This window comes from Tasmannia lanceolata, unplaced genomic scaffold (genome assembly GCF_043159265.1).
Source record: "Tasmannia lanceolata isolate RefF3 unplaced genomic scaffold, GAP_Taslan_0.1 ptg000011l, whole genome shotgun sequence".
NCBI lineage: Eukaryota > Viridiplantae > Streptophyta > Magnoliopsida > Canellales > Winteraceae > Tasmannia > Tasmannia lanceolata.
The window spans coordinates 3,981,365-4,009,113 of record NW_027518688.1 but is presented as its reverse complement, the minus strand read 5'-3'; the positions used below and the strand labels follow the sequence as shown (position 1 = coordinate 4,009,113).

Genomic DNA, 27,749 nt, shown 5'->3' with positions numbered 1-27,749 from the left:
AAAAATATGAGGACGAAAAATAGAAAGGAGGGTACGTACCGTATTTGTTTAGGCATGATTCGAATAGGAAGGTTCATGGAGATCCATGACCTCTTCCATATCCGGCTTTGACAACTCAATAAACGGCTTTAATCTTTGACCATTAACTTTAAAAATCTCACCATTGCTGGGATATAGAACCTCGACCGCACCATGGGAGAAAACTTTGTTAACCACATATGGTCCATCCCAATGGGATCTTAACTTACCTGGAAAGATATGCAATCTTGAATCGTAGAGAAGCACTTTTTCGCCCTCTTGGAATGATTTTCTCAAAATATGTTTGTCATGAAAAGCTTTTGTCCTCTCTTTATAGATCTTTGCATTCTCGTACGCTTTATTGCGCAACTCCTCCAATTCGGAAAGTTGTAATCTCCTTTGAACACCTGCAGAAGACAAATCAAAGTTTAGTTTCTTACCCAAAAAGCTTTATGTTCCAATTCAACCAGGAGGTGACAAGCTTTTCCATACACAAGGCGGTAAGGAGACTGACCAAGATCAGTCTTGAATGCCGTCCTATGAGCCCACAAGGCATCCACTAATCTAATGGACCAATCTTTGCAGTTTGGATTCACTGTCTTCTCCAAAATTTGCTTAATTTGCCTATTTGAAACCTCCACTTGGCCACTCGTTTGAGGATGATAAGGGGTGGCCAACTTATGAGTAACACCATATTTCTTCTAAGCGTTTCAAACGGTCTATTACAAAAGTGCTTACCCCTATCACTAATGATGGCACGAGGTGTACCGAAGCGCAAAAAAATGTTTTCTTGAAGAAACTTTACCACCACCTTGTGGTCATTGGATTTGCAAGCAATGGCTTCAATCCATTTTGACACGTAATCTACACCTAACAAAATATACAAGTTTCCAAAAGAATTGGGAAACGGACCCATAAAATCAATACCCCACACATCAAAGATTTCTACCACTAAGATCGGGTTAAGGGGCATCATATTTCGCTTTGTAACTCTACCTAATGACTGACAAGATCTACATGCCATACAAAAATCAAAAGCATCTTGAAAATCCGATGTAGGGGGGTCCCAAGTTATACTAGATTGGCAACTCAATGAGGAGGGAGAATATGGTTGTTTAAGAAATAGAATCTACCAATTTTATACCTTTAAACCGATTTTAAGATTAAGAGATCAAGAATCAATATTCAAGCATAAAAGTTAAATCTAATGGTGCAATGTAAATAAAAGAGCAAAGAGATAGAAAGAGTGCACCCGAGATTTAAAGTGGTTCGGTCCTCAAATCCGAGGCCTACTCCACTCCACCAACCAAACCCGTTGATGGCTTCACTATTTGATCTTCTTAACCTTGGCGAAGATCGAATGCCAATTACAATAGCTTTAACTTTGGTGGCTATCCTCACCCCAATAGCTTTAACCTTGGTGGCTATCCTCACCACGGAGAATGGGCTTCGCTTCTCCGAATACTCGCCCGAATACAACACTCGAAGGTTGAAAGAAAGAAATGAAAAATCCCTCACAAGGGTTACAGAATGGATGTACAAATTTGAGCCTATGATCCAAATCCTAAAGATGGTGATGAGAGGCACAATTGAAGTTTGATTCACTCTTGGATATTCAAATGAAGTTTTAGAGTGTTAGGATTGATGGTTTGTATGTTTAGAAACCCATATTTATAGAAAAAACAAAATATGACCGTTCAGTGGCATTGAGGTAATTCCAGCAAAATTCCAAACGGCTCTTTTTCAGACCGTTGGAGTGTTCTCGGAGTTCCGAGAATAATTCTCGGAGTTCCGAGAATTCTCGGAGTTCCGAGAAAAAATCTCGGAGTTCCGGGAATCCTAACAGAAGATGAAAATGATCTACTGGACCATTTCTCGGAGTTCCGAGAATAATTCTCGGAGTTCCGAGAAAAACTCTCGGAGTTCCGAGAAGCCTATGCAGAGCAGATTTTCAATTCTGTTTTGGGCTTCCAATTCTCAACCATGATGGGATTGCTATGAGGGTTCCAAGGTGTTGGAACTCCACAAATACAATCACTTGTTTATTTAGGGTGTGTGAGATTAACTTAATTATGCCTCTAAAAGCCTAATCTAGGTTTGGATCAAATACATTCTAAAAGACAAAAAATGGTCTTCAATATGAATTTCTTCATGTCTTCAAGTCTTCATGACTTCTTGCTTGATGACTTTGGCCTTCCAATTGGTGGTCCAATGTGAGCTTCTTGGCCTTCAATCCAAGCATCCTTGATCTTACTTTATCATAATCTACAACTTAGACATTCAAACACATCAGTGATAAAAGATCACTTGTGTATTGGAATCATCAAAACAAGATGGGAATGCCAAGGTGAAAACCATTGGGCTTACAATCTCCCCCTTTTTGATGATGACAAGCATAAGAGATTTACAAATTAAGGCATATACTCTTTTCACATTTTTCTTACTCTAGAGTCTTTACTCTAGATTCTTCTCCCCCTTTGTCATCAACAAAAAGAAGGGGTAAGAAAAACAAAGGGTTTAAAATTTACAATTTTAAAGCTCCCCCTTTTTCAAAGAAAAAATCAATTTTAACTCCCCCTAGTTAAAATAATTTTACAATACAAGAGGGGTTATAAAAAAACCATACAAATGAAATATATTCAATTTAAAGTTCAAAAACCCCTAATCTACATAATATGAATAACATCATATGGGGGTTTTGGGAACCCAAGATTTCTTGGTCCCACATCTAGCCCTACTCTTGGATGCACATTGGAATTGGTAATGACCATTCATTCCACAAAAATGGCATCTAACAAGAGGGTTAGATACACTAGTCCTATCATGATAAGCATGTTGAGGTCTAAGACTAGTTTTACTTAGGATTATGTCAATAATTTTATTTCCATTTAGAAATCCATGTAAACATAATCTAAGTCTCTCATTTTCATTATGAAGATGGGATGTTTGAACTAAAAGCTCATTTCTTTCATCTTCATAAGAATTGGAGGAGCTTGCCATATTTTGAAATTTTACAAGTTGGCAAGATTTCTCATCCATACTACCCTTAAGGGTATCAATCTCAAGTTTATGATTTTCAAGATTAACTTGTTCTTGAGATATGGAAGAAGATAAATCAATTTTCAAAAATTCAAGTTCTTTTTCTAACTTTAAAATGGATTTTTTAAGAACTTTGTTTTTGGAAATTTGGGTATGCAAGGTTTCACATAATTCATCATAAGGTATGCTATCACTTTTACTACTAGATGAAGAATATGAGGGGTTAGAGTTTACCTCAACTTCATGGGTGAATGTCATGAAGCAAAGATCATCCTTTTTATTTTCTTCCCCTTCACTTGAGCTTTTGCCCGATGTGCTTAACGCATCCCAACCGGCGGCAAGAGCCTTATGCTTCTTCCAATCCTTCTTACCCTTGTACTTAGAGGAAGTTGATTTTAGAAGTGGACAATCCGGTCTTTTGTGTCCAATCTTCTTGCAATTGAAGCATCTTAAGGCTCCATCAACATCACTTTCTTCTTTCTTTTTCTTATCTTTCTTATGCTTCTTTCTCCACAAGCTCTTGAATCTTCGTAAAGCTTCTTCTTCGTCACTATCCGCTTCACTTGATGAGTCTTCCTTGGAAGCCTTGAGTGCTAGGGATCTAAATTCCCTCTCCTTCTCCTTTGGCTTCTTTTCCTCTTGTCGGCTAGTAAGGAGCATCTCATGGGTGATGAGAGATCCTACAAGCTCCTCTATGGTTAGCGTCTTGAGATTTTTTGACTCTTGAATCGCGGTCACCTTTGGATCCCAATGGGGAGGAAGAGACCTAAGTAACTTACTCACAAGCTCATCGTTAGGATAAGATTTACCAAGATTAGCTAGTTCGTTAGAAATAATAGAAAAACGAGTATACATTTCCGAAATACTCTCGTTTGGACTCATTCTAAACATTTCATACTTGCTCTTTAACAAGTTTATTTTGGAATCCTTGACTTGTGATGTTCCCTCATGGGTAGTTGCAAGGGTATCCCAAATAGTCTTGGCGGAATCAAAAAGAGCAACTCTATTAAACTCCTCGGTAGCTAAGGCACAAAACAAGGAATTTATTGCTTTGTAGTTCAAATTAGCTTGCCTTTTCTCTACCACATTCCATTCTTCAAATGGTTTGGAAGGTACATTGTATCCATTTTCAACAATGTACCAAAGTTCCACATCTATCGAAAGAAGATAGATGCGCATCCTTGTTTTCCAATGTCCATAGTTTGACCCATTGAAGAAAGGAGGTCTAGTTGTGGAATGGCCTTCCGGAAGTCCGGTTCCAATTTGGTGTGCCATTTTACAATTAGAAGTTGCCAAATAAAATCTTTCCCTAGTTAGATTTTGAAATAACTTTCACAAAAATTTTAAAATCTTTTAAGAGCCAAGGCTCTGATACCAAGTGAAAATCCGATGTAGGGGGGTCCCAAGTTATACTAGATTGGCAACTCAATGAGGAGGGAGAATATGGTTGTTTAAGAAATAGAATCTACCAATTTTATACCTTTAAACCGATTTTAAGATTAAGAGATCAAGAATCAATATTCAAGCATACAAGTTAAATCTAATGGTGAAATGCAAATAAAAGAGCAAAGAGATAGAAAGAGTGCACCCGAGATTTAAAGTGGTTCGGTCCTCAAATCCGAGGCCTACTCCACTCCACCAACCAAACCCGTTGATGGCTTCACTATTTGATCTTCTTAACCTTGGTGAAGATCGAATGCCAATTACAATAGCTTTAACTTTGGTGGCTATCCTCACCCCAATAGCTTTAACCTTGGTGGCTATCCTCACCACGGAGAATGGGCTTCGCTTCTCCGAATACTCGCCTGAATACAACACTCGAAAGTTGAAAGAAAGAAATGAAAAATCCCTCACAAGGGTTACAGAATGGATGTACAAATTTGAGCCTATGATCCAAATCCTAAAGATGGTGATGAGAGGCACAATTGAAGTTTGATTCACTCTTGGATATTCAAATGAAGTTTTAGAGTGTTAGGATTGATGGTTTGTATGTTTAGAAACCCATATTTATAGAAAAAACAAAATATGACCGTTCAGTGGCATTGAGGTAATTCCAGCAAAATTCCAAACGGCTCTTTTTCAGACCGTTGGAGTGTTCTCGGAGTTCCGAGAATAATTCTCGGAGTTCCGAAAATTCTCGGAGTTCCGAGAAAAAATCTCGGAGTTCCGGGAATCCTAACAGAAGATGAAAATGATCTACTCGGCCATTTCTCGGAGTTCCGAGAATAATTCTCGGAGTTCCGAGAAAAACTCTCGGAGTTCCGAGAAGCCTATGCAGAGCAGATTTTCAATTCTGTTTTGGGCTTCCAATTCTCAACCATGATGGGATTGCTATGAGGGTTCCAAGGTGTTGGAACTCCACAAATACAATCACTTGTTTATTTAGGGTGTGTGAGATTAACTTAATTATGCCTCTAAAAGCCTAATCTAGGTTTGGATCAAATACATTCTAAAAGACAAAAAATGGTCTTCAATATGAATTTCTTCATGTCTTCAAGTCTTCATGACTTCTTGCTTGATGACTTTGGCCTTCCAATTGGTGGTCCAATGTGAGCTTCTTGGCCTTCAATCCAAGCATCCTTGATCTTACTTTATCATAATCTACAACTTAGACATTCAAACACATCAGTGATAAAAGATCACTTGTGTATTAGAATCATCAAAACAAGATGGGAATGCCAAGGTGAAAACCATTGGGCTTACAATCTCCCCCTTTTTGATGATGACAAGCATAAGAGATTTACAAATTAAGGCATATACTCTTTTCACATTTTTCTTACTCTAGAGTCTTTACTCTAGATTCTTCTCCCCCTTTGTCATCAACAAAAAGAAGGGGTAAGAAAAACAAAGGGTTTAAAATTTACAATTTTAAAGCTCCCCCTTTTTCAAAGAAAAAATCAATTTTAACTCCCCCTAGTTAAAATAATTTTACAATACAAGAGGGGTTATAAAAAAACCATACAAATGAAATATATTCAATTTAAAGTTCAAAAACCCCTAATCTACATAATATGAATAACATCATATGGGGGTTTTGGGAACCCAAGATTTCTTGGTCCCACATCTAGCCCTACTCTTGGATGCACATTGGAATTGGTAATGACCATTCATTCCACAAAAATGGCATCTAACAAGAGGGTTAGATACACTAGTCCTATCATGATAAGCATGTTGAGGTCTAAGACTAGTTTTACTTAGGATTATGTCAATAATTTTATTTCCATTTAGAAATCCATGTAAACATAATCTAAGTCTCTCATTTTCATTATGAAGATGGGATGTTTGAACTAAAAGCTCATTTCTTTCATCTTCATAAGAATTGGAGGAGCTTGCCATATTTTGAAATTTTACAAGTTGGCAAGATTTCTCATCCATACTACCCTTAAGGGTATCAATCTCAAGTTTATGATTTTCAAGATTAACTTGTTCTTGAGATATGGAAGAAGATAAATCAATTTTCAAAAATTCAAGTTCTTTTTCTAACTTTAAAATGGATTTTTTAAGAACTTTGTTTTTGGAAATTTGGGTATGCAAGGTTTCACATAATTCATCATAAGGTATGCTATCACTTTTACTACTAGATGAAGAATATGAGGGGTTAGAGTTTACCTCAACTTCATGGGTGAATGTCATGAAGCAAAGATCATCCTTTTTATTTTCTTCCCCTTCACTTGAGCTTTTGCCCGATGTGCTTAACGCATCCCAACCGGCGGCAAGAGCCTTATGCTTCTTCCAATCCTTCTTACCCTTGTACTTAGAGGAAGTTGATTTTAGAAGTGGACAATCCGGTCTTTTGTGTCCAATCTTCTTGCAATTGAAGCATCTTAAGGCTCCATCAACATCACTTTCTTCTTTCTTTTTCTTATCTTTCTTATGCTTCTTTCTCCACAAGCTCTTGAATCTTCGTAAAGCTTCTTCTTCGTCACTATCCGCTTCACTTGATGAGTCTTCCTTGGAAGCCTTGAGTGCTAGGGATCTAAATTCCCTCTCCTTCTCCTTTGGCTTCTTTTCCTCTTGTCGGCTAGTAAGGAGCATCTCATGGGTGATGAGAGATCCTACAAGCTCCTCTATGGTTAGCGTCTTGAGATTTTTTGACTCTTGAATCGCGGTCACCTTTGGATCCCAATGGGGAGGAAGAGACCTAAGTAACTTACTCACAAGCTCATCGTTAGGATAAGATTTACCAAGATTAGCTAGTTCGTTAGAAATAATAGAAAAACGAGTATACATTTCCGAAATACTCTCGTTTGGACTCATTCTAAACATTTCATACTTGCTCTTTAACAAGTTTATTTTGGAATCCTTGACTTGTGATGTTCCCTCATGGGTAGTTGCAAGGGTATCCCAAATAGTCTTGGCGGAATCAAAAAGAGCAACTCTATTAAACTCCTCGGTAGCTAAGGCACAAAACAAGGAATTTATTGCTTTGTAGTTCAAATTAGCTTGCCTTTTCTCTACCACATTCCATTCTTCAAATGGTTTGGAAGGTACATTGTATCCATTTTCAACAATGTACCAAAGTTCCACATCTATCGAAAGAAGATAGATGCGCATCCTTGTTTTCCAATGTCCATAGTTTGACCCATTGAAGAAAGGAGGTCTAGTTGTGGAATGGCCTTCCGGAAGTCCGGTTCCAATTTGGTGTGCCATTTTACAATTAGAAGTTGCCAAATAAAATCTTTCCCTAGTTAGATTTTGAAATAACTTTCACAAAAATTTTAAAATCTTTTAAGAGCCAAGGCTCTGATACCAAGTGAAAATCCGATGTAGGGGGGTCCCAAGTTATACTAGATTGGCAACTCAATGAGGAGGGAGAATATGGTTGTTTAAGAAATAGAATCTACCAATTTTATACCTTTAAACCGATTTTAAGATTAAGAGATCAAGAATCAATATTCAAGCATACAAGTTAAATCTAATGGTGAAATGCAAATAAAAGAGCAAAGAGATAGAAAGAGTGCACCCGAGATTTAAAGTGGTTCGGTCCTCAAATCCGAGGCCTACTCCACTCCACCAACCAAACCCGTTGATGGCTTCACTATTTGATCTTCTTAACCTTGGCGAAGATCGAATGCCAATTACAATAGCTTTAACTTTGGTGGCTATCCTCACCCCAATAGCTTTAACCTTGGTGGCTATCCTCACCACGGAGAATGGGCTTCGCTTCTCCGAATACTCGCCCGAATACAACACTCGAAGGTTGAAAGAAAGAAATGAAAAATCCCTCACAAGGGTTACAGAATGGATGTACAAATTTGAGCCTATGATCCAAATCCTAAAGATGGTGATGAGAGGCACAATTGAAGTTTGATTCACTCTTGGATATTCAAATGAAGTTTTAGAGTGTTAGGATTGATGGTTTGTATGTTTAGAAACCCATATTTATAGAAAAAACAAAATATGACCGTTCAGTGGCATTGAGGTAATTCCAGCAAAATTCCAAACGGCTCTTTTTCAGACCGTTGGAGTGTTCTCGGAGTTCCGAGAATAATTCTCGGAGTTCCGAGAAAAAATCTCGGAGTTCCGGGAATCCTAACAGAAGATGAAAATGATCTACTGGACCATTTCTCGGAGTTCCGAGAATAATTCTCGGAGTTCCGAGAAAAACTCTCGGAGTTCCGAGAAGCCTATGCAGAGCAGATTTTCAATTCTGTTTTGGGCTTCCAATTCTCAACCATGATGGGATTGCTATGAGGGTTCCAAGGTGTTGGAACTCCACAAATACAATCACTTGTTTATTTAGGGTGTGTGAGATTAACTTAATTATGCCTCTAAAAGCCTAATCTAGGTTTGGATCAAATACATTCTAAAAGACAAAAAATGGTCTTCAATATGAATTTCTTCATGTCTTCAAGTCTTCATGACTTCTTGCTTGATGACTTTGGCCTTCCAATTGGTGGTCCAATGTGAGCTTCTTGGCCTTCAATCCAAGCATCCTTGATCTTACTTTATCATAATCTACAACTTAGACATTCAAACACATCAGTGATAAAAGATCACTTGTGTATTGGAATCATCAAAACAAGATGGGAATGCCAAGGTGAAAACCATTGGGCTTACACATCTCTAAAAGACTTGGCCAATAGAAACTACATTGTAAAACTTTGTGCGCGGTTTTCTTTGCACTAAAGTGGCCACCACAGGCTTGATCATGGCAAAAAGATAGAATCGATTGGTGCTCATGATTGGGCACACATCGTCGGACAATCTGATCCGAACAAGTTTTGAACAAATAGGGATCATCCCAAAAGAAATACTTTACCTGTGAGTGAAACCGGTATTTGTCTTGGTTGGACCAATGATCCGGTGTAACACCTGTAACCAAGTAATTCACAATATCTGCATACCATGGCTCACTAGAAATAGCAAACAATTGCTCATCACTGAAGTATTCATTAATTGGACCTTCGTCATTCTTTGCATTAGGAAGTCTAGACAAGTGATCGGCAACCAAGTTTTCCGTACCCTTTTTATCTCTAATCTCCAAATCAAACTCTTGAAGAAGTAAAACCCACCTAATGAGGCGAGCTTTAGCATCGTTCTTTCCAACAAGATACTTGATTGCCGAATGGTCGGTATAAATTATCACATGCGATCCAATCAAGTAGGACCGAAACTTCTCTAATGCAAACACAACCGCTAGAAATTCTTTCTTGAACCTCTTTTTGGGTTGGCTGATATCCTAACCCGAATAAGCCATCAACTGCTTTCAACCCTGGCCACTCAGTTGGGCCCTGTAGATTTCTTCCCAGGCCAGCTCCTGGGACATAACCATATTTTCTCATTATCTTTACTACTTGAGTGTTTGTGCTTGAGAGAAACATTATTTCTTCATTCATTGCTTCCTCAAAGGCGATAGTAGAGACTTCTAATGAAAAGCCGGTTAAACTAACATCTCTTGATTTTTCAGTGCTCAGTTCAGATGTTATTTGTCCAACTTCCGGCTCAGGGTCTCCTCGGACTGTTATCACTTTGTTATTCCTAACAAATTTCAACTTCTGATGCAAAGTTGAAGGAATAACTCCGACCTTGTGCAGCCAAGGTCGGCCCAGAAGAAGGAAGAAAGAAGTCTTTATATCGAGTACTTGGAATTCAACCTCAAAGGTTTCTCCCCCTATTTCGATATCGGTGGCCAGTATCCCGATCACGTCTCTTCTCGTACCATCGTATGCTAGTATGCCTTGCTCAGATGGTATGAAATTGTTGGGCCCAAATCCCAAAGTAACAGCGGTGCTCAGGGGACATACGTTTAGAGCAGACCCGTTGTCCACTAGCACTTCAGGTACCCTTTTCTTGTTGCAGATTATGGTAATCCTGAGAGGTCGAGTGTGATCTCTACCCTCCGGAGGCAAATCCTCATCAGCGAAGGATAAAGTCTTGGAGGCCCTTGCCATGGCAACTAGACTGACTAGTTCGTCAGGAGTAATCTCGACTGACACTTGGGATGCGTTAAGCTCTCGGAGTACAACTTGTCGGTGTTTTGGGGATGCCATCAACAAACCCCAAATTGAAACATTAGCTTGTGTTTTCTTCAATTGTTTCAACAAGTTGTCTTCTTCTTCTTCTACAGTCTGTCTTTGCCTCTGATTTTCTGATGCTCGGGCTATTTCAGCAGGATTCTCAGCTCTGAGTTCAACTGGCTTAAAGACCCGACCACCATGTGTGACATGACGGAGCTCGTCACACTGATCCTCTAGAAGCAACAAGTCTTCTTCCTCTAGTCTCAAAACATAGGGGACCTTTTCTTTCATCTCTTCTTCCTCCTCACTCTTGAGGACGTAAGAACAAGAACACTCAGAGGATCCTGTTAATCCTTCATCTAGAGGGGACAGTATGTAAGGTTTCTTGTTTTCGATCATTTCATCTTCATCATCCCATCTCAGAACATACGGTCTATCAGAAATAACAGCACAAATACGGGAGTGATCTAAAAGGATTTCTTCAGTGAAGATAGCATACACATTTGGGGGAGGGACTGCATGTGTAGGTAATGGGTTTCGAGTGACGTTTGGTGCTTCAACGGCAAGATCCTTTGCTTCTATCATGTCTTGGATCTTGTGTCTTAAAGCCATGCATTTGTCAGTCAAATGCCCTGAACTCTGATGATAATCGCAGTACTGGTCCTTCCTCCAGTACTTGGGCAAAGGGTTGGGAAGCTCTCTAGGTTCCAACAGAGTAATCTTTTTATCTCTCAATAACTTCTTCAAAGCCACTGATAAGGAGTAAGGGAGAGGGTCGAACTGACGAAAGACCTTCTTTTCCATCGGCCTTCTGACCTCGGTCACTGCTCTGGATTGCGGTCGGTCATAACCCGGTGGTCTGGCATAACTGGGAGGCCTGGCATAGTTAACATTGTGCACCTCCTTCGGTGCCACAATAGGTCTTTTTCCCTCTCTCACATCAGACGAAGGTCTTGATCTTAGTCCCTTGGACAAAGAATCTTCGATTTGAGTTCCTGTCTTTATCACATGGTTGAAGTCCAGAAAATATTGAATAGCCATGTAATGATAGTATTGCGGGGATAGGTTCTTGACAACAATCTTAATTTGATCGGCATCTGATAATCGATGTGTCATCTGCGCCGCTTTACGCCTCCATCGACGAATGAAAGAAGTGAAGGTTTCATTGTGCCCTTGTTTCAGCGCCTTCAGATCTCTTTTTGTCACATCTATTCCCTCCTCCATGGAGAATTTCTCAACAAATCTATTGGCAATATCCTCCAGAGTTCGGATTTCAAACTCAGAAACCACTTCTTCGCGGTTCCGATGAGAGATCGAGGGAATAAAAGAGCAACTTGCTCCGGAGACAGCCCATGTTGCTGCAGCAGCGGAAGAACTGACATTAAATGGCTTCTGGGACATCCTATCCCATCATATATGTCCATGTCTGGCACTTTAAACCTCGGTGGTAACGTGACCCCTGGGTATATCATAAAGTCAGCCATGTTTAGCTTCTTCGGGCCTTGAAACTTTATGTTCTCCATTTCCTGGGTCAGCTTATCCAATCTGTCCACTAATCCTTTTCCTTTATCGGCTCTATCTGCGGGAGGGAGGCAGTTCTCTTCCGCATACTGCTCATCCTCAACAGCAAACACTGCTGGTCGGCTCATCATAGGAGGCGGAGGAGGCATAACTGAAGGATGCTGGGGGGCATTCTCTCTAGAAGTAGAACTTCTATCAGCTTTCATGCGAGCAATCTCTTCATTGATGGTGCCCAATTGCGCCAGGATAACTTTCATCATTTCATTGGTGTGAAGGGCATTATTTCCATTTTTCGCCATGGGTTCAGGTGCAAATTGGACGGGTGAAGGAATTTCATGGAAATTAGAGAAAGGTAATGCAGGGGAGGTAAAAGAAATTGGTGAGGCAGAAAATCGACTCAGCCTGGAATCAGCGGACTGACGGGACCAGGTTGATTTTGAAACGAGGATTTTCTTAGGAGCAATGGCTGCTCAATCAAGAATCCTGTTATGGAAATATAAACACTAGATTAAAATTTTGATAATCGAGATAAACGATTTTGATCAAACAGTGATAAGAGAAACAGAAACACACTTTCATTAATAAAATTCAAATTGTGATTACAATAGATGGAAATATTAATCTCTGATCACAACTGGATAAGCAGACTGACAATAATGGGAACTGCAGAAATCAAGCTAACAAAACATTATATGGATCTTTAAGGCTCTTCAATCCGAGCTCTCCTGCTTGCAGGCTCTTCCGCTATTTCCTCATGTCGGACTTTGGATATTAAACCAAACCTCCTTTCCATATTTTTGTTTCCCCAAGCAGCCACAATGGATCTGATAAGATCAGGAGTGAGATCCTCACAAAGAGGAGGGACTATGATTCCGGGAGGACATGGAATTCCCGTAATCTGATAGAGAAATCGCATGGGTGCATAAAAAGAAGATTTCTCGATACCCATGAGGTAAATAAACGGATGCGGGTAAGTGCTAGTAAAAACATGGAAGCATGAATGACTTACCCAGCGAAACTGGCTCTCCTCTACATGTTGCAACAAATTGTGCCATTCATCGATGGACTGAGGTTGATTGGCTATTGGTTTCCATGTACCGAAATTCTTCAGGATATACGGATTTTAGTTTTGTCGCTGAAGAATTTGAAGTTTTTCACCAAGCCAAACATACAACAGCTTCACACACCCACAGAAATTGTCTTTGATTTCTCGGGAAGCAATAAGATCTAATCCCAAGAAGGTTTCTGCTAACATGGTAGGGATGGGATTTCTCCCTTCGTTAATTTGGTCTACCACAGTTAATAAGGTTAACGGAGCAATACGAGGGTTTTTCCGAATGAAATATCGCGCAAAGACACTAAAAATCAAAGCATTGCGTCGACAACTTTGAAAACGAGAGTTAGTAGGATCGACGTTTTCGGAAAAAAGGGTAATGAGGTTTTGAACTTGCACACACGTATCCGTTAAGCATGGAAGAGCATCAATGATTTGATTTTTGAATAGCTTGCAAAAAATAGAATGAGAGGAATCTATATTCGAAGATCGTATCCAAAGTCCCTCTGTTGGGAGCTCTAATAAAGCACACCAATCCTCGAATATAGGACAAAGCTCGAAAGATCCAAATCGAAAAACATGAAGATTAGGATCACAGAATCCAGCGGCTGCTTGGAGAAACTTCCAATTTATATCAGACACACTCAAATGATTGAAAGTACAGATGAACCGATCAGCCATACTCCTTTCCAAAGATTCTCGCGGAAGAGCCTTAATTGCCTCGCTTATCCAGCCTTTCAACACATTATTCGCCATAATTTTAACCTAAACACAAAGAATAGAATGGGATAATTAGGGAATGGAGAATAACTTGGAATAAACAAAGAATAAGGATGAACTTAACCATTAATCACAAGGAAAGATATAATTGGCGACATCAAATGTTCCATTGATGATCAAAGAAGATCAGAAACTCAGGGAAGAGACCACGGTTATAAAATGACAAAAGTAGATCATAGACCGGATCTAAATCTGAAAGGTGGACGACAAAAATGTACGATCAAGAAGATCAATAATGATAGATTATGGTCATAGAGACAGCAGACAAGCTATCGACCATATCTAAGACAGGACGAACAATAATTTGAGTAATACAACAAAAGAATGGATAAATGAGGTTTGAATTTGAAGGATGAAAACAGGAAATATTTATCATTGGGTCACGGAATAAACTATAGCTATGAGTGTGACAAGTAGAAGCCACTAGCTAGGTTTAGATCTGAGAGGTGAATATACACGACTGATTGATTCAAGCCAGGAATCTCTACTAGAAAGTAGGTCTTGATCTTATAATCAAAAGATATATGGACAAAATCTCAATGAATAGAGCAAAAGATAGGCCACGACCATGAGAAGGCAAGTAAAAGCCACTGGTCGGGTCTAGATCCGAAGAACGGACTGATATGACTAATTTGATTAGATAGGGAAGCCTCACTAATGAGTAGGCTCTAATCTAATAATCAAAATATAGATATATACATATATATCCTAACCAGGGGCACCAGCCCTAAATATAATCCCGCAGAGTCAAGACACTTGACTCAAGACAGACATGTGAGTGTACTAGGACTGCGATGTAGTCACATAAGGTGAGCTACAATAATCTAAGGATAGGACATAGCTCCTAAATCTAGGCTCCAACATGTGTAAGCAACACATGTTCGTCCTTATATGAATACAATATATATATAAGCATATGCAGATCCTAATTGGGTTTTACTAAATCAACAAATATATCCAAGTACATACTATATGTAAAATGAAAGTAGAGCTCCGGACTCAATATATCGGGTACTATGCATATGATCCATACTTTAAGTATATAACACAAGTACACCGAGTGTTATATACAGTATGCTTCATTGCTCACCAGCTGCTGTAAACACAAGTACATCGAGTGTTTACGACTGCAGCACTGGCGCATAGCTTGGAAATAGATACAACAGCACCATCTGGATAGTGATATCCCATGAGGCACGCATTATATCTATCCCGTGGAGCCAATAATAAGAAAATCAATAAAAGAAAATAAAGAACAAAATGATGTATGCTGTGCAGTGTGTGAATCCCTTGTTTTAAACACCTATTTGGTACCCCTGGATCCTAAGCGATTAAATTCCCATTTATAATGATTTTAGCCCAAAATTCTTCAAAGTTAGTAACAAATGGCATTTTAACAGAGTTAGGCAATATCTCGAAAGAGAGTCCCTTGCAGAGTCGCCAGCCTGTGGACCCCGATCCGAGAGAGACGGCGGGGGACGTGCCCCACGCGCTAACAGTCTCAGGATCATCCACGTGAATGGAGAGCTCTACTAAGGAACTCTCGAAAGAAATGCCCCTCACAGCATGAGTGGCGATACAAAGGTGAGATACCTCTCGATTCGGGGACTAGACCAGATTCGAGGCGTACCTTAAACAAAGAAGAGTCGACATCCAAGGAAGTGGGCCAAGGATCCCATACTATGCTCTGTTGCAACGGATAACCAGAGATATAAAAGAAGGTTCGTGCCTGGTTACGAATTCGGAAGGTCTAAAGAGCACCTCATCCGCCCAAGTGCAAACACCTGGTCTCTTATGCCATTTACTTAATAATTTTGAAGAGTTTTGGGCGAAAGTCATATGAAATGAGAACGAATTTCTCCGAGAAGACGTCTATCTAATCATGCATGTCTCGGAGTTGAATAATAAGCACACATAAAAGAAATAAAAGAAGTGTCGCCTAAATATAACTAGGTTATGATTGTCATACCTAATTGGTGTCTGAGTTCTGGTGTGCAAACACATGCATGCTACAGCTAAAGGTATAGGATCTGTACATGAAAGTAAGAAAACACAGCAAAATACACAACACAATTCAATTCTATACATGACTGGACAAAATGAGTCCTAACTCTAATGCGACCTGACTCGGACCAAGATGGCCGTCCATCCCAGCTGCTCTACGTATCCCGGCCTCGGGAAGAATCGGAGTCAACGTAGTTCGATGCCCTATTCTAAACTACTATGCCTAACCATCTAGAACCACTATCCTAGACTCGATCCCACTAGACTCGACTGATTTTTAAAGCTTTTTTTGTACAATTGCTTAAGTTCATGTGAATTGTAATTTTTATGACTCTCTATATGCCCTAACTAATGCAAGTTGATTAACCTTAAGCTAATGCAGGTGGGCCCTATATCCTATGTGTAACTAGGCTGTGCAACCTAAGGAAAACCAAGGGCTGACTATATGCTTCCTAGTCTAGCCATCGGTTCAACTAAATGTCTAACCGATTGACTCGAGGCCTCCTAACTCTAGGGACACTCACACGACATGACACACCATGTCAATACAAATCAGGACAGACTCCTAACTCTAAAACACCCCAAACAGCTAAGACAGACTCCTAACTCTAGGGGAAGATCTTTTTTAAAAGGTTTTGAAGAATTTTTGTATTTTTGGAAGATTTGAAATGTTTTATTTTTAAAGGTTTGGCTGGACTTGGGATGAAGATCCCAAGCTGCACTACATACCTCGTGGAAGAGGATCAAGCCAACGTAGTTCGGAACAGATTTTCCTTACTACTCTGAAAGACTCAAGATTTTTAAGGTTTTTGGTTTTTTTGGAATGTTTTTTATGTTTTTGACACGAGATGACTGAATCCTATCATCATAAGGAGAGGACAGACTCCCGATATCCTGCAAAGGTTGGACAGCATCCTATGCTCTGCAGGGGAAAAAAGACAGAAACACGACTCTGCAAGGGTTGGACAGCATCCTATACCTTGCAAGAGCGGATAGAAGAACATGATCTGATGAAAGGTTGGATAAAATCCTAACCCCTATGATGATAGAATTTGATTCCTGAACAAGAGGACTGACTCTCTAGACTAAGGACTGATTCCTATGCTAGTGGACTATCAAACTAAGATAAAGCTCACAAGTAATAAGGAAAAAGAGACCTTGTGCATATTTGGTAAAGGTAAAACACCCAGCCGGGCCGGACAGCTACCTAGCCCTAGGGTGCAACAAATGTGCAACCCAATACCCATAAGGGTAGGGGTATGTTGCCAAGCCGAGTAAGGTGTTCTCCTAAAAATAAACGACGCACAAAGAGGAGGTTTAGCAAGAGAATGAGACGGGGTAAGTCTCTTAGACACAGAGGTAGGATAGAGAAAAATGCTAGCAAGACTGGGCAAGTCTCCTAAGCACAGAGATGAGATAGAGAAAAATGCTAGCAAGACTAGGCAAGTCTCCTAGGATGGGTTTGGGCTATCACCTTCATCGCCCTACAAGAAAAGGGCTAAGAAGCCTCTATAGAAAGAAAGAGAAGGGAGAGGGTATTACTGAGACTTAGTAATTCTCCCCTTTAAGATGGGCTTGGGCTATTGCCTTCATCGCCCTTGCAATGAGAGGGGATTCTAGTATCTAAAGAAATTCAACAGAAATCTATAAGACTGTGTTAGTCTATCAAAGAGAGAAGAAAAGGCTACCAGATAATCGCAAATTCCATTCTAAAAAATAAATCAAGTGCTAAGCAAAGAAGAATTTTCAATAAATAAAAAAATCTATGGCAATCATAAAATGATAAACAACATTAATTAGTCTAGACCAGCCGCTGGATAGCCTAATAAAGTAAAAGAAAACAATATCAAACACTTCTATGCCCAACCACAAACACCACCCCAATATGGGGATGAAATCAGACGATGCTAAAGTAATCATCTGATATCATATACACATGATAATATTTCTATATCCCGCCTTGAAATCAGACAGTACTCATGTCGATAATATCGAATAGAGTAGTCATCTGATTTCCTTTTTCCTATTAAACAATTTATTTAAATAAAAAAAAAAACAAGTATTATAAGCCTCAAGATATTCTCACCTGAACAATCCATTTATTACCGTTTTCAAACCCTAACTCAAAGCTTAGTATAAAAGACAAGTATTAAATATTCAACAGGTTAAATATATTAAATGATATTTCTAATTTGTACAAATTTTAGTGCCTTGCAAGGAGGAAGCAAAATGGAGACAGATTATGTGCTAAACAGTGAGGGTGAAATGTGAACAAATCTGTGTACATAAAAGGACTAACATATTTGCAGATTTTGTGTCAAACCAAGGGCCAACATATGTGCAAATTTCAATGTTGAACTGAAAACATAACATTGGGCAAATGTGAATATTGAACCAAAACAGAACAGTGAGTAATTTATGTTAAACACTGTATTGGATTGTGCACAACACAGGGGCTGTTTTGGGAAGGATTTTAAGGTGTTAAACTTAGTGACAATGGGCTAAAAATAAAATAAAAATAATAGTGTAAGAAAGGTTTTCGGATAGTATTTGGGAATAAACATAAACACCCACTCGCATTCCATGTGCTATTAACCAAACCCTGCAAATTATCCAAGAGAAAAGGGTGCACTTCTTTATGTTCAATGTTCAATTTTTCTCTAAATTTGTTATAACAACTGACTCCTAAGCTTCTTGTTCCCAAGATCACATTCCAGTTAGCCTCGTATTACCTTCCAAATATTCCATTTTCTAATGCTATGCTCTGTAAAAAAAAAAAAAAAACTTGGCAACCTTGGAAACAACACCAACTTCCATATCAAATTTCAACTAAATTGAGAAAAGAATATTTTCAGGTCTGGCCTGTTAGGATACTCATCAATCAACTATTCATTCATAACTTTTAAACATAAATTCAAGAAGGTAAACCAGTTTTCTATAATCATTCAAAGTGAAATAATATATCCTTGCTTTTATTTTTACACCATACCTCATATCTTATTATTTACCTAATTACAAAGGAGTACTACAAATTCCTAAAAATAAAAAATAAAAAAATAAAAAAATAAAAAAATATGAAATTTCCAGACTAGAAAATTCATTCGGAAAATAAACTTTTTGTAACAGTGAAAAGCCCTAAAATCAAATACTCACGACAACCTTATACTCAGATATTAAGTCTAAAATCGTGTGAAACCAAAACTGAAAACTTGAACTCAAATGGGATGATTTAAATCATCAAGGAATAAACAAACATGTCTAGAATAGAGTGGTTAAAAATTATAAAAATATAATCATGTGAAACCTTTTAATAACAACGTTTTAGTATTAAGCCTTCAAATGACGAACATCAAGAATTTTTCTCTTCAACAGCTTTATTAGATGCTCACCAATGTATTTTCGAAGCATATGAATAAATTCTTCCTAAATTTTATATTAAGATATATGATTTAGTAAACGTAAATTAAAAAAAAATGATTACAGATTTCAGATAAGGTCTTTAAAACTAATCTTTACATTAAAAATGGATCTTTGATGATAGCACAAAATAACAAAATTACTATTCCAGAACAATAGAAGAATCTACAAGATCAGAATTAATTAAGCAATTATTTCATAAATCTTTTTAATCTTCACTGGATTCAACATAGAACATAGAGTTTCAATTCACATTAATAAACAGAATCAACTAAAATTATCAACAAAATTCCTAATCCTAAGTATTCTACATAAGGTAATTCCATCACTAAGAACAAATAGATAGAGCTACTTGAGGTAAGAATGAATGGTAACATACCTTATTAACTGCTGCCGATTGATTGTCAACACTTTCAAAGATAAACAAGACTACAAGGATTCCCAAAGCTAGGGCCTTAGATCTCCATTTTCTTTGCACTTATCTACACCCTTTAGCTCTTAATTTCAGAAAATTGATCGGATTAGAGAAGACAAGCTGATACTGATCTAGTAGCGTTGTAAAACACAAGGATTTGATCTTGTTTTGTATAGATGTGAGCTTGATTGGAAAATAGAAGCGAAAAATGGCCGGACCTTTAAGGAAGAATGCTCGGAAAAGACAGAAAAAGTGAAGGAGGGGAAAAAATTCTTTTACAGACAACTAATGAGGAAAACTAGGGATGAAGATGACTATAACGAAGTTAACAGTAGAAATCATCAAAATATAACTAGATCTGACCGGAACATTTGGATTTTTCGGTGATTCTACCGGAGAAGACAATCGGATCTACTTTCCCTCTCTAAAATCGTCTCTTTCTCTCGCTCTTTCTCTCTCTTAAAAAATAGAAAAAACCTAGATCCCTCAAAAATGAGAGCTTAAGCTCTTATTTATAGAAAATGGTGGAATTGATATTTACACTCAAATTGATAGGCGCACAAATGTGCGACCCTATCAGGATAATGCACCCCCTGCTTCCTGATAACTGCACAAACTCCGCTTGTTTTTTTTCGAATTTTTTTGTCTGATTTTTCTAAAATTTTGCCAGGACATTTCTAAGGTCCTAAGGCTTCTAAAAATGTATTCACGGATACTTGGGGCCTTTGGATGACTGGAATTTTCCTTCAAATACACGGATTTTGGGGTAAAATGAAAACCTAGTGGGCCACCCTCTCATTACACTACACACACCATTTCAACCCGATTGCTGGGCAAACGAGTCCTGATCTCGATGAAATTTTGCAGGGGTTTAAAAGATACCCTAATCCAGTCTAGGACGAAGTTTGGGACCCTATTGGTTAGATTTGGACAGATTTGGTATGAGCCGGGAAGATTTAGGGCTTAGTCAAAATGGGGTGTCTACAGTTGTGCATCATTTAAAGTCCTACTTGCATAATAGATTACATGCGGTAATTTATTGAATCTTTGACCCAACACGGCTCCTATTGCAAAGTCGGAAGCATCACACATAATTTCAAACGGTTCGGTCCAATTAGGTGCTTGAATGATGGGAGCCGTAGTTAGCTCATTTTTCAAACACTCAAAAGAATCGAAGCATTCTTTGGAAAACTCAAATTTTTGATCTTTTGCTAACAAGTTGGTTAGAGTCCTAGCAATTTTAGAAAAATCTTTTATAAAACGCAGGTAAAAACCCGCATGGCCCAAAAATGATCGAATATCCTTCACACTTTTGGGTGGTGGAAGATGGACAATGAGATCCACCTTGGCTCTATCAACCTTAATTCCCTCTTTAGAAATCACATGTCCTAGAACGATGCCCTCTTTTACCATAAAATGACACTTTTCCCAATTGAGGACAAGGTTCTTTTCTCTACTTCTTTCTAAGAACAATTTTAAGTGATGTAAACATTCGGCATAGGTGGAGCCATGAATAGAAAAATCATCCATAAAAACCTCTAAGAAGGTCTCCACCATGTCAGAAAAGATACTCATCATGCATCTTTGGAAAGTTGCCGGAGCATTGCATAAGCCAAAAGGCATGCGTCTATAAGCAAACGTTCCAAAGGGGCATGTGAATGTCGTTTTCTCTTGATCTTCAGGAGCAATGGGAATTTGGTTGTAACCGGAATATCCATCAAGAAAGCAATAATACTCATGACCCGCTAACCTTTCTAACATTTGATCAATAAAAGGCAAAGGAAAGTGATCCTTCCAAGTAGCGGCATTAAGCTTTCGGTAGTCAATACAAACCCGCCACCCTGTTTGAATACGAGTAGGAATAAGTTCATTGGTGGCGGATTGTATAACGGTGACTCCCGACTTCTTAGGCACTATTTGGACGGGACTCACCCATTGGCTATCCGAGATGGGATAAATGATCCCATTATCTAACCATTTTAAAATCTCTTTTTGGATGGCTTCCTTCATCACAGGATTAGCCCTTCTTTGATGTTCCCTTGAAGGTTTGGCACCCTCAACGAGATGGATGTGATGTTGCACAATCGGAGGGCTAATTCCTTTGATGTCGGCCATTGTCCAACCTATGGCTTCCTTGTTATCTTTTAGCAATTTAATGAGTTCCTCCTCTTGAGGGGAGGTTAGGTCTGCAGCAATTATTACAGGCAAAGTACAATTATCAGCCAAAAATGCATAACGTAAATGAGAAGGCACAGGCTTCAACTCCAACTGTGGCGCTTCTTCGATTGATGTCTTTGGAAGAGATGTTGTGAGTGGTCCAACAGGCTCCACGTTTTGGATGGCAAAAGTTTTGGAAAAGAAATCATCTCCTCCATCATCTCCTAGTGCATCCAAGCATTTTTGGAATCCTGCATCAAAATCAATTTTAAAATTAGAAATAATATCGTCAGGAAAGGAATGCAACATATTGATTTCTTCATGAAAATTTGGTTGCTTACGCAATCTAAAGACATTAAAATCAACCAATGTGTTTCCAAAAGACAATTTCATTAATCCATTTCTACAATTAATTAGAGCGTTGCTAGTGGCAAGGAACGGCCTACCAAGGATGATAGGAATTTGATCCTTGATATTAGCAACAGGCTCGGTATCTAACACAACAAAATCTACGGGAAATAAAAATTCACCTACTTTAACTAACATATCCTCAACCATCCCTTTGGGTGTTTTAATTGATCTATCCGCCAATTGAAGAGTGATGGTGGTTGGTTTGAGGTCTCCTAATCCTAGTTGCTTAAATACAGAAAAAGGCAAGAGATTTACACTTGCACCCAAATCCAAAAGAGCATGTTCAATATTTGTGTTACCAATAGTGCAAGAAATAGTAGGACATCCTGAATCCTTATACTTAACCACCATTTGTTGAGACAAGATGGAACTTATATTTGCGGCCAAGAAAGCTTTCTTGGGCACATTAGTTGTGCGCTTTTGTGTGCACAAATCTTTCAACACTTTGGCATAAGTAGGGACTTGAGAAATCGCATCTAATAAAGGAATGTTAATTTGCACTTGTTTAAACACATTTAAAATTTTATCCATGGCATCCACCTTCTTATTATTAGTAAGTCTTCTTGGAAAAGGAGCTTTAGGAATGAAATCTCGTGCAAAGGGAGAAGTTACCTCTTCTGTACTTACCTGTTTGGGTTCCTCTTCTGAGCCTGTGGAGGAAAGTTCTTCACTTACCTCCTTTGGAAGATCTTGCACATTTTTAGAAGGTTCAGATCTGACCTCCTCCTTGTGGTAATCTCTACCACTCCTTAAAGCATATACGACATTACATTCGTTGGAGGGCTCTTGCGGCGGCAAAATTGGTTGAATGGCATTCAACTGATTTGGCGGTACCTGTTGATTCACATTCATATTCACGTTCCTTGGATTAGGAACGGGTTGACTTGGCATCTTCCCCTTTTCCCTCTCATGCAACGCCATGGCAAGTTGGGAGATTTGCTTCTCCATGTTGTGTTGGATTGTCATGAAAGTGCTAGTGATAAGTTCTATGCTTTTTTCTAAGGAAGCTATGCGTGCCGACTCTCCTTGTTTTTGAAAACCCGGCGGTTGCTGATTTGAAACATTATTAATCATGGGGTTTTGAAAAGTAGGAGGGGAAGGGGATGGCCGAACAAAAGTGCGAGGGAAGGTGGGCCTAGGTTGGCCGAATTGGCCTTGGCCTTGGAAATTGGATTGCCGACCTTGACTCCATGAAAAGTTGGGATGATTTTTCCATCCCGAATTATAAGTGCTAGAATAAGGATTATTAGAATACAAAGCACTTACATTCTCATTAAAATTACCAAATTTAGCAAGAGTTGGGCACTCTTCCATGACATGGTCCGTGGCTTGACACCAACTACACATAGGAACACTATGTGCAATTTGATTGACTTGTGAAGGTCCTTTGACAACTATGGCTTCTAGCCTTTTGATTAGGCTATCAAGATGGGCCTCTTTTGCCACGTCACCCTCTTTTAGAAATCCCTTACTTGAAGTGGCTCTCTCACCGTCTTGAGTGGATTCCCACTCTCTTGTTTTTTTCGCCAAATCAAGTAAGAAGTTCCATGCCGCGGCCTCATCCGTGAAAGATGTAAAACCGTTAGGACACATGGATTCAAGAAGTTGCTTTGTTTGGTAATCTATGCCCTCATAAACAATTTGGCATAAGTGCCACAAATCAATTCCATGGTGAGGACACTCTTGGAGTAGGTCTTTGAACCTCTCCATAAACTTAGAAAATGACTCTAATGGCTTTTGTTTGAATTGTAAAATATCGTTCCTAAGCTTATTAGTTTTATGTAATGGAAAAAACCTTTTTAGGAAAGCGACGGCGAACTCCTCCCAAGTGGTGATGGAGTTCGTTGGTAAGCCATAGAGCCACTTCTTTGCTTCATCCTTGAGTGAAAACGTAATAAACTGCAACTTTACCGCATCATCGGTAAGTTGTTGCAACTTAATCAAAGCACATAAATCTTCAAACTCACGCAAAAATAAATAAGCATCCTCCAAAGGGAGGCCATGAAAACGAGGAAGCAAAGAAATAAATTGCGATTTTAGCTCAAAAGTATTGCAATGCGCAACCGGCAATCGAATGCAAGAAGGTTGCGCGGTTCGGGCCGGATAGAAGCGATCGCGCAAACTTTTGGGTGGCTCTTGTTCTTCCGCCATGACTACTTGATTTGGATTTGGTGCGATGTCTTCCGCCGTCTCTAACCGGTTTGCTCTTTCTAGTTGATTGGCCGAGTTCCGCACCCAACCTTCACTCATAAACACAAGAAAACCAAGTAAGAGAGATGGATAGCCAAGAAACAAAAAAATATAACTAAACTAAAAATAACTACTAATCTAACACTTCGAATAATTAAGATTCTAATGCAACTCTCTTCCTCGGCAGCGGCGCCAAAAACTTGTTTTTGAAATTAAATAACCGCAAGTGCACGGATCGTGTAAATACGGGTCGAACTCAGGGAAGAGAAATCTAGTTGTCAATCCTATTCTTTTACCGATTAGAATACTAGCTATGATATAATGTTGCCTGGAATGGACTCAGAATTTCCGTGGACTTAGACCTCGGAGCCAACACTATATATAAGCGTATATTCTATTCAATCTAAGAATCAAATTCAACTAAGACCTTTTTTATTTAAAATCCTAATTTAGGCAAAGTGAACCAAATTTTAATGTTCTCTATTAACTACTTATCTAATTTAATTAGAAAACTAAATTCTAAGGGCTTAAGTAAATTGGAAAATTGCAAAAGTAATTTGGAATAGGGTAAAATCCTTAATTCAATATAAAAGAGTACTTAGGGTTAGAATCCACCATGGGTTTGAATAAAATTGATTAATTAAAACAATCCTTTGAATTAGGTTGAAAATCCAACTAAACAGTCAATAAATAATAAGATCTAAAAGATGTCATTATTTATGAGTATTTAATCGAATTAACCCTCTAATTTATATTAATTATATAGAATTTAATCTTTGTCAATCAACAATCATCCATACGAAAGGGGAAAGCCAATGGCATGGATGATTGTGATTTGTACAAAAACAAAACCCTACATAATTTGTTATATAATCTACTTGTTTTAATTACTTCTCTTTCTCCTTCCCCATGGCTTCATCTAAACCCTAAGTATAGTGGGTTTAGCTACTCATGGAGAAGAGAAAAGAAACACAGAAAATAGAGAAGGGAATTGGAATTGCCATTAAATAAACAAATAAAGCTCTACTTTAATTGAATTTGAAACAAAAATATATTGAACTAATTCTTGGAAGAAAGAACAAAAATAAAAGAACACTTAGTCTTTTCGCAATGATTGAATCCTTGGCCGAGAGATATGACAATGCCGAAACATAAACTTGAAGAAGAATAGTGTTGAACCAAATTTCCAAGTGGGAGAGATCTTTGTTGATGAAAATTCAAAGTATTATAAACTAGAAAACCAAAAAATATGAAAAAAATGAGAGAGCTTGAGAGAGGTAGAGAAGTAGAGAGAAAAATGGAGAGAGAGGAGAACATGGGAGAGAATATGCAAGAAAGTGCTAGAGACCAAGCAAGAATTATGAGAGAGATAGAGAGTTTATATCTCTTTAGAAAATATTGGGCTTCCAAGTTTAAAAAACCGGCCAAGCATTGGGATATGGTATCCTCGTTCATATTGTTAGCAACCTTTTCTATGGATGGCATCAATTACTCCAAATATCCAACAAGCTTCTATATTTTTCTATGGTTGCCAAGGGATGGAAAAGGCAAGATGCAATATTTTTTTCTTCTTCTATGACAACCCAAACGTCTGTAAATTCTAACTTTCCTCTTGCACATGCCAAGTTTCCAAAGAAAGGAGTCGGCATCATTTGCTTGCTTTTCGAGAGCAATAATTGGCTTTGGCAACAGGGGTCTAATTTAAGACATTGCCTTCTTTAAACTTTTCCACCAAATATAATCTTAATGCAACGGTTTAGGTGGGCCCCAATTTCAAATTCTAAACCCAATATTCGTGTATACTTGCATGGCTTGCATCTTACCTCTGTCTTTCTTCAACAAGAATCGCTAGTGGCCCCAATACAAGCTGGCCGAAACTCAAATTACCAACTTCTAATACAAATCATTTAGCTTGATGGGCCCACTTGCATGTATTATGGCTTTTCATCTCAAATGGGCAACTTCACCCTCACGTAAAAATAGTGTTGTGAATAGATATAAGTGGGTCCCACGGTTTTGCATGAATTAGCAATATACTATAAAAAAACGTGAGAGTGGCTGCTATTATATCAAATGGAATTGTACAATTCCAAGTGGGTCCCACCATTGCATGACGGTTGTACGTTCATAGGCAAGATGCCAAAATTGATGGACATCACTTGCCATACAAATGCATGGATACATACCCATTTTTTAGAAACAATATCATTCTCTTTCTTGCCTTGGATAGTGGGTCCCATTTGAATGACCGAATCCTCACTACATGGTTGCACCAAAATAGGAAGATCACAAGTTGCCAAAAGTGGGGGCTGTTTTGGCCTCTTCTACACATGGGTTGTTTTCTCATAAATAAAAAGAATAGAGATATAGAGAGTAGGTTGGCAACGTTTCCCATTTTTTTGAAATGATAAATCGAACCACATCTTCATCCTTTTCGTGATCTCAACCGTCCAAATAGTGGGGCCACAAAGGTTACATCCCAAAATATCATTTTCATTGGTAGGGCCCACAACTCGGTCTTTCATGGGTTCATCTAAACCACCCATTTCAATGGGCCACAATTAAATTAATTGTTGTAAGCCCAAGGGTCTACTCTCCTATCTTGTTTTGATGATTCTAAACATAATTGATTGTGTTATTGAATACTAATCAGTTTGCTTTGAAGTGTTGTGTTTAAGATAGGATTGATCATTGATGAAACCAACACACTACATGGTCATGCTTGAAGACGTACCCAACAAGAGTCAAAGGAGCTAAGTGGAGCTCACATCATCTCTCAAGCAAGCATACAAAGATGGAAGATCAACTTGAAGACCAAAGCTAAAGAGAAATTGAAGGTTGCATAGGTATCATTGTACATTTCCTCTTCCATAATTATCATAGGAGTTGAGTTCCAAAAGCCAAAAATCAAACAAGCAATAAAATCTCAAATTTGCTTGTTTTTTAGGCTTCTCGGAACTCCGAGAAAAGGTCTAGTAGCTTCTGGACATTTTCTCGGAACTCCGAGAAATTTCTCGGAACTACGAGAAATGGTCCAGTAGAAATTTTATTTCTTCTGGCCGTTCTCTCAGAACTCCGAGAATATTTCTCGGAGCTCCGAGAATGGTTCTCAGAACTCCGAGAACCTCGCGACAGCTCAAAAAATAGCCGTTGGGATTTGAATTATTTTGTGGTTTTTGATATTCTCACCCCCAAACGGTCATATTCTTTGGAGAGGCTATATATACAACATGTAGAGGAATCATCTCCTCTCTCTTGATGATTTGAAAACCTCCTTGAGCAT

At 38.6% G+C, this 27,749-nt stretch overlaps 1 protein-coding gene and 1 non-coding gene across 2 annotated transcripts; one reads left to right on the top strand and one right to left on the bottom strand.

Annotated features, from left to right (window-relative positions):
- Positions 1 to 376: 376 nt before the first annotated feature.
- Positions 377 to 12,337, bottom strand: LOC143886952 (uncharacterized). Its single transcript, XM_077391120.1, has 4 exons — positions 11,917 to 12,337; positions 10,639 to 11,875; positions 9,745 to 10,443; positions 377 to 425 (listed from the first exon to the last, which is right to left on the bottom strand). Exons 1-4 carry the CDS (start codon positions 12,335 to 12,337, stop codon positions 377 to 379), a joined length of 2,406 nt encoding a protein of 801 aa, XP_077247235.1.
- Positions 12,338 to 23,939: 11,602 nt separating this feature from the next.
- LOC143886968 (small nucleolar RNA R71) lies at positions 23,940 to 24,046 on the top strand. Its single transcript, XR_013253958.1, has one exon. It is a non-coding gene; the product is annotated as a small nucleolar RNA R71 (small nucleolar RNA).
- Positions 24,047 to 27,749: the final 3,703 nt, after the last annotated feature.

Bases quoted from the DNA above. Each gene is read 5' to 3' on its own strand.
- LOC143886952 (XM_077391120.1), bottom strand. From the start codon at position 12,337: ATGGCGAAAAATGGAAATAATGCCCTTCACACCAATGAAATGATGAAA. The intron at 11,876-11,916 runs GTCCCAGAAGCC...CCGCTGCTGCAG, and splicing joins CATATATGATGGGATAGGAT to CAACATGGGCTGTCTCCGGA. The intron at 10,444-10,638 runs GCAAAGACAGAC...TGCCATGGCAAG, and splicing joins CGAGCATCAGAAAATCAGAG to GGCCTCCAAGACTTTATCCT.